Here is an 8465-nt window from a genome sequence, read left to right as displayed (position 1 = left end):
TGTAGATAAAAGTATTGACATTTTCCTGGTGTTTTATGTCATGCGTTCCTGTGAGACTTTCAAAATTGCGCTTGCAGACAAGAATTGGACAGATATCGAACTTTGGCATCTTTTGGGCTAATGACAAAACGTTTACCGAAGTCCTTTTTTACTTTTAGTTGGATTTGCAATCAGAATGGAATGCTGAAAAACGCCGACATAAAATGCTGGAAACCCCCACATAAAACTAGTGCAATAGATACCCTAATTCATTAACTCGAAATTAACCGAAAAAAAATCTTCATCCGTAATATTCATGCTTCGAGCGAATTGTAATGCAAAATTCAAATTCAAATTCTTTACTGGCGCAACACATCAACAACAACTATTGGTTTTTGCCATGTGTAAAACAATTAACAATAATGATAGTAATGGCATGGCATAGCGATAGTGTTTCATACTTATGACAATAGTAATATTATATATATACTTGTGTCTGTAAATGACAATTATGGTGGATAACACACACACACACACACACACACACACACACACACATATATATATATATATATAATTCAATAAAAAAGCAGGAAAATATGCAGTTCCAAAATATATTTAAATCACTAGCGCTTTCTGGATTTTAACATCCATCCTCAGGTGAATACAAAAATTGAATACAAAGTTGTTTGTCTTAGAAAGCGCTAGTGATTTAAATATATTTTGGAACTGCATATTTTCCTGCTTTTTTATTGAATTATTTTGACTGTGATATCAACTCTTTCTATTTGGAGTATTTTTATATATTATATTATATTATATATATATATATATATATATATATATATATATATATATATATATAAACACATATCCAAGTTACAGTTCTTATTCATAAATAACAGCATTAGAATGCACATGCGTGTACAAACATAGACACACTTACATGTATCCTCAGACTTTGTCATTATATCCTCAATGGAAAACAAGTTTATGGTAAAGTTTATAGTATAATAGCAGTTTTTGGCAATAAGCATATAAGGCATATGTTTGAGACGGTTTCACAGCTTAGTCCTCACATGGTTTAGATAATTTCTCCCGTAACGTTGCTGTTGAAATATCTGTTTCTCTCTCGTCTCATAATCAAATAAAAATGTGCTTTGCTTTGTTGTTTTCTTTTTGAATTATTATTACACCCACGGATTCCCATGGTATTGTGGTTTACTAAGATAATCTCCAAAGCATTTCAAACTCGAGGGGCCTTGAACATTCATCTCAACATGACATTACGCTTAAGAAAATTCTAGGTCATCAATTTGATGTGTGTCTGATGTTCTCTGTTGAAGAATCATTCCAACAATACGTGTTTTGAGGAAACATACCATGTCAACCGTGTACTAGTTGATCGTTTTCTCTAGGAGTACCGTTTCAAGAAGGTTTTATCATGTAACCTGTTACATGCCTCAAAGCAATATATGGCTTACCCAAATCATACTGTTCAGAAAATAAAGAAATATTTGATTTCTCGTGGATGGACTTGCAGACACAGACATAAAGACATGAAGTAAGCTTTTCAGCTAAAATTTGTTCATTACTATCTTTTCTGATAGCTCTGATCGATCTGGACCTAAAAGAACGCATTGCATCTCGGCAGTGTCTTCCCAAGCCCTTCAGTGGAATATCGCGGCTCCTCCAATAAACGTTTAATATTTCATTCGTTCTAATAATTAGACCCACTTTCTTCTGCTCTGTTCTTATTCTTTCGGAATCTTTTTGCTGCTGATTTGGATTAATTTAAACCTGTCCTATTTCCTCGTCGTTATGGCTTCCAAATCTTGTGGCGAAGATATTTTGTTGTGATATTGTGACTGAGAACTAATTTTCAGACGGAATCGTGACATATCTCGTGGCCAACAGGAGCATATTCCCACAATGTGACATGAGTTCCGGTAATATATTCCAAAGACTTCCTCGGAAAAATGATCGATTTCCAACTCTTGGATTCTTAGAAATGAAGCTCTAACATGGCTCAGGGGTAAACTGAAATAATAGTTCTACTGATAGTTCTTTGCAATAGACGTTTTCCTGAATCCGGATCACGACGTTAAAATGAGTTTCGTCTATTCTGCATAGCCGTTCCCGAGAGACAGGTAAATAGAAAAACTCCTTATGTTATTGGTATTCTAAGTTCACTCTGGTGCCTCATTCACGTGTTCTTTTTAAATTAAACAATATCCCCTTTTACTTTGAAAAATGATTAGCAATAGATACTATTTCGCCGAATTTACTATGGTGTCTTGCATATTCATAAGTACTTTGTTCGAAAGAATGACTCAAGGGTATTCCTTTAGAAAAGGTACATGTATGTTAAACCCTTTTATAAAAACCAGGAATTGAACACGGCGGGTGTGACCGATCGACAGGGGATGTTTACTCGTCCTAGGCACCTGATCCCACCTCTGGTATATCCAGGGGTCCGTGTTTGCCCAACTCTCTATTTTGTATTGCTTATAGGAGTTATGAGATTTATATCGTTATATTCGCCTTTCTGTAATCACGGAAGCTTAAACCCACAGGATATGATATACCTCTATTTTAGGTGAGGTGAAATTATCGAATTATTATTGTCCAGGTGCCTTCAGAAAATAACCAAACTATCATTTATGAACTTTTTTTTCACATAAAATCACATACAGCACATGTCACCTGTCTTATTGAAAGTTTAGAATTCGGGAAAGGTGTAAACTGTTACATGATTTTGAAGTATATCAGGTCTTTTTGATTGTGCAGTTCAGTTTGTTGCTTTTTGAAATAGAATACAAATTGAAAAGTTTCAAGACTGAGCACCTGAAAAAGCTATGGTACCGTGTAAATGATGATTCATCAATATCAACTTTTCATTGTTTATGAATTTACTGTCCACGAATGAAGATTACAGAGGTCTTCTATGAATCGTTTGTGCAATTATACAAACATGTCGTGTCACTATATATTATTCTATTAATAAAAGAATTTTTCTCATTATCCAAACATATTACTCTGTTCAGAGACACGTCTGAGGATTTCATGAGATTTAATCTTTTGTATAGCTATCTGAATTGTGATAAAAACAAAATTCTCTCATTTAAAAAAAAATCGATTTTGAAGAAATATAGTTGAACGTTTTTACTAACAATGACGATCCCATCCTGTGAGATGTAGAAATAAAAACATGCTCTATACACAGTCTATTTGTTAGCGTCATCTAGTCCTTCTTCTGTCATTGATCACCACTGAAACGTTTCTTCATTTCTTCTCGCTGAAGTCCAAACTTACTTCAATCTAAAACACATGTATCTCTCTAACATTCCATCCGCACTATACTAAAGTTTTTCTACCGATTACAACCCCAATACGGAAACACAAAAGCTTGAAAATTCTCCAGATATGTGTAAATACTTCACGATGGAAATCCTGCTTTCTTTTATAAACATGATGTAGGATTAAAAATTGTAACATGTCGAGTACCATCTCTAGACCTATTTGAAACATTCTTAATAAGGTTCAAAATAATTATTCAAAGATCGTAGTACTTTATCATTGTTTGGCTATCGAGGAAACAGACATAACGGTGGTTTGGTTCTTTGAATAACTGTACAGAAGTAAATTTCGAAGGTTTTCTTCAATGTATTTCTGCCATGTTGACATTGCACCAATATAGATGTTTGAATTTAGAATATATTAAAACATTTTTGTCATTGCGTGTAATTGTGATATAAGAAAAACAATAAAAAGTACAAATAAATTAAAGTCCCACTGCCAGGGAAACATGATGAAAACACATTTCTAAGATACTGAAAATGGGAAATAATTTCATGCAAAATTAGCTTAAGAGGAATCATGCAATTAGATCAAAGAGAAATTAAATTCCGTTGATTTGCTTGCATTCGAGACGACATTCAAGACAACTAAAATAACACTACTAAAAGCCTGACACCAGTTGCGGACATCGAGAGAAAACAATCGATTAGTTTTCATTTAGCCGAGTACTCCCGGGGGGTCAACTGCGAGATAATCAGTCTTACGTTTAAATTGTGCACAGCTTTCACTGAATGCAGTTCAAAAAACATTAATGTCTCTAAAGAAACTGTGATCACTGATGGTGTGACAATATTGTGTAAGCTCTTAAATAGCATTTGCTGATATTTCCACATGTTCTACTTTTATTTATCACCATGTATTTTATGTGTTCTGTCAATTTCTGAACTACAGGTTGCTACTAATTTCCAGTCATAGAGAAATCAAAGTTGTGTCGAGTGGACCAAATCGTGTCCAGCCATGTTCTGAAATGGTACCACGTCATCACCAAAGTGATGCTGTGTTCATCGTGTAGCGAGGAATCAGGTGAATATGGTCCCATCATCGACCTTGACACAGTTATTCAAGATTATGCATGGAGAGAACTCAAGCGAGATGCACGCTGGTATCAAGGACCATTGTTACGTCGATCTTACTATGACATTGAAATCCCATGGAACTTTTATGAGTTCGAGCATAAAACCACAAGGTTTAGTACGCGAGACTTTCAAGGAAGCACGCTAAGACAGGATTTCAGGGAAAAGAAGCAAGTTGAATTATTTACGACTGACTACAAGAATAATACTGCTAAAGAACAAATATATAACTTAAAAACACAACGGCAAACGCAAGCGAGAACTCATATTTCTTTCCAAAGGGGATTTGTAATTAAGAATAATGCTAATTTTAAGCTAAAAATTCCTGATCATTACGGGCACTGTGGTGTAACTGCAACGGCAGACGGACATTTGAGAGTTACAAAACGCGAAGAAAATCTCCAAGAATTGTTTACATGGCAGTGTGATAGCGATATTACAGTTGACCCCTACCATATCACCAAAGTAACGCTAATGGTTACCGAAGATGAATTCATGGCGGACTTTGAAGTTCGATCTCGTCTACGAATGCCGACTGGGGAAGCACCAATCATTCTTAAAAGAAAACGAGACAATCACATTCATGCAGTTATGTTGCTGTCAGATCTGCGTGATGTATTCGCGGACTTAAATCATCCAAATATAACTGTTTCCAAGGAGAAAATCGGTTCCAATACAGAAACAGTAGTTGAATTTATTACGACTGGTACATTAGATAGTGTAAGATGGAGCGATCAAAGGGTCTGTATAGAATCTAAACCAATAGACCCCTCTACATTTAGTGATTCGCTTTACGACTCTGCAATATGTTCCAGCGATGTATACAGCAGGGTAATCAAACAAGCAACGAAGACCTCTTTTGATAAAGAACAAAATACAATATCAACAGCAACCACTGCCACCACTCCTAATGAAAAGAAACACGATTTTCAAGGATTCAAGGTGGAAACTAAAGATATGAGATTTAGCATTATTCCCAAGATAGTCACTGAAAATCCAGAAGACTTGCTGGTCAAGGAAACCAAATTAGAGGAGCAATCTCAAGTGAGATCTGTATTTCCGACAATCAGATTGCAAGAGAAGGAAAGAAGAATGTCCGATCCTGAATGTCAACGACCCCCACCTCCGTACAAGTGTGTGTCTGATCCCCCACTCAAAGTCATTCGGGAGACCAGTTTGGAAGACAAGGACAAATCAGAAGTAGGTACCCCAGATTCATCCGATTCTCAAAAGTTCTCCAAAGTCACGAGTGTGTGAAGATTTGCTGTTAATGTGGATGTGCTGGCAGCTCTGTGCTACAGTATATAATCCTCTGTTTATCACTATATACTCTTACCTTACTGTAGAGAATTATCCACAAGTCATATTGCAAAAATTCAATTTACTGAGTAAAGATCAATACAATTTTTACAATATATCACACAAGTTTTCATTCTCTGAAATACATCACGAATATGGTTTTTAGATACTAGTTTTACTGCAGATATAGACCCCATGCAGCAAGTTTGTTAAAAAGTATTGAAACTATATTCATCTTGAAACATTTCCTACTAAACTTTAATTTAAATATGTTTTCTATGATAAGTATGCAACTCGCTCTAGATCATCTCTGAAATAAAAATGCTTGGTTCATTTTTTTTAATTTCATATCTATACACCTGAAAAATAAATGTAACTAACAAGATATCTGAAATGAAACGTTCCAAAATTGGCCTAATTAATGTTACAAATGAGTAAATGTAGCGAGGATAATTTGCTAGTAGCACTGAAGCTTTTGTAAAAACTTGGCTAATGATATATTAACGCTGATAAAGACCTTAAACACAGTCTCTGTTTCTGCTTATGCCCATTCAATATATTTATTAATTAAGTTAAACTGTAATGGAAGTGAGGTTGCAATGTTGAAATGTTCTAATCTTCCTGGTGCTCTTTAGATGCGTTGAAGAGATATTGATAGTCCCTACACTGTTTGCTATTACGATCCTAAATCAAATTAAAACAATAATTTTACATCTGATGCCCCAGGGGAGTAATTTTGTGAAACGCTATACCACTTATCAGATCCATTAGAGTAAGTATGTGTCAGGAATTTAAAACTCGCAATCACAAACACTAGTTAGAAAGTATTTGATAACTTTGCATCACACTAGGGCATAAATGACACATGTATGTACCGTACCACGCAGAGATTTTCCAGGTATCAAATGCAATCAACATGGTGTGGATAGAATTGTTTAAAGACACGAAATTTGAGATATTAAGAATCATACATTTCAACAAGAGAAATAAAAGGGATTCTCCACAAAATAGAGATATGTGAATTAAAACGCTATGAATATTAGATTGCAGACTGAGTAGAATGATCTAAGACACAAAATTCGAATTATTAAATGGAGGTCTGTGAATCGATACACTTTGAATAGGAATAATCAAAGACACAAAATTCTATCATTTTTTCATAGAAAATGTCAACGTGATGATTATGGTCGATTTTCCAGGAAATTAATTGTAGCCGGTATAATTTCAAGAGGTTCCATTATTAAACACAAACAGTAATACGTCACGAATCCCACATTTACCGTTAGTTTATGCAACTGTAACACTCTTTACTGACATGGCGGCAACATTATTTCTTTATCTCTCAGTCTGCAAATGGAAAAGGTGGCCTATTAAAGGTTTCCAGTTTTAGTGTTTTTGTTTGATTTTTAAAAAAATATTTCATTGAATATTTACAGTATCTAGGACTTGACTACTGAAACAAGAAACTTAGGTGACAAAGAGCCCACTACTAAATGTTCTATGAAGATCTCTCATTTGTGTTGCGGCATTGCATAGTATGCTGCCAAGTATGGTTGGGACTTGATTATCGATCATGTGTATAAATGTCATTTATTGCGTTTTATGTATCTAGCTAAGACAAAATGCGATGTCTGGAAAGTTACATATGTCTCGTAGTGGGGAAAATGTTGATTATATGCTTGAAGAAGTGTTGAATATTGAGCTACAAAATTGACCCAAGGCACATAACTCTGTTGTGAGTTGTTGTTAGGTATATTGTGTATATACATTATTTGTAGTTTGTTTGTATGATAGGTTTACCATTTCACAAGCCCATCCACACTGTTTTTATCTATTTGTCATTATTGAATAAAGTACATACAATTGTTACGTCTTCAATATAATTCTAACCCATTCAACCCATTCAAGGTAATTCAATACAATTTTACTTTAAAGTACCTCACTTACATATCGCTATATTTTACGTTTATTTTTCGATATATTTAACTTAAGTACGTTTCCGCGTTTTCCCCTATTACTGTTCCGCACCTGCTACTTCATGCCCCTGTAAGACGCTGTAATTATACTTCTACTAAAAGGTGAAAAACTTCAACACGATAATACATGTTCTTCATTGAGAACAGAACGTAATACTGGTACCACGATAAAGCAGTGAACCAAAAACAACAATTAAGCTATTTTAATTACATGCATATGCTCAATTGATTATCGCAGAACAGATGATATACATCGTCTCCATTCATCAAAGTCGTGGAAAATATGCAATTCGAATAAACACCATGAAGTACGAATTTCCCCCTCGATCGGTTTAGCTGTGTGTAGCCTCCATCATGGTCGTTATAGATACAAATGAAGAATTTGACAAGCAACGGAAGAATTTCATTGAGTAGTGGTGCTCGACGTGTAAATTAGTCAATTTTGTTCAACTACAGAGATGAATTGAGGAAATTTGTGGATTCATGATTTAGTTTTACGAAATTGTAGAGGAACTCTTGTAGTGTATTTTGTGGAAACGCTCAAGACTTCTTTTCAATTCGCGGTGTTTGTAAATATTGTGAATTTCTTTAACTATCTCTCTTTTAGCACAAACGTACATAAAAGTATAAGAGAAAATTTATTGTAAACCACAAAATTCTCTTAATTCTTAGAAATTGTTACTGGAAAGGAAATCGTGTGTATTGTTTTTATGAAGAGGTTGATACTGTAAGTGATAAACACGTCGTATATGAAATTGTATAAAAAAATATTGAATAC

The 8465-nt window shown here is 34.5% G+C and overlaps 1 protein-coding gene across 2 annotated transcripts; it reads left to right on the top strand.

Moving 5' to 3' along the window:
• Window positions 1–1653: 1653 nt before the first annotated feature.
• On the top strand, window positions 1654–7577 carry LOC125657969 (uncharacterized). 2 transcript variants are annotated; one of them, XM_048888951.2, is made up of 3 exons: window positions 1654–2129; window positions 4231–5612; window positions 7148–7577. In XM_048888951.2, exons 2-3 carry the CDS (start codon window positions 4332–4334, stop codon window positions 7166–7168), a joined length of 1302 nt encoding a protein of 433 aa, XP_048744908.1. In that variant the 5' UTR covers window positions 1654–2129; window positions 4231–4331; the 3' UTR covers window positions 7169–7577. The 2 variants fall into 2 exon arrangements, with proteins under 2 accessions (XP_048744908.1, XP_048744907.1); XM_048888950.2 differs by having other exon boundaries at window positions 4231–7577.
• The last annotated feature ends 888 nt before the right edge of the window (window positions 7578–8465 follow it).

This window comes from Ostrea edulis, chromosome 9, assembly GCF_947568905.1.
Source record: "Ostrea edulis chromosome 9, xbOstEdul1.1, whole genome shotgun sequence".
NCBI lineage: Eukaryota > Metazoa > Mollusca > Bivalvia > Ostreida > Ostreidae > Ostrea > Ostrea edulis.
This window is presented reverse-complemented; position numbering and strand designations above follow the sequence as displayed.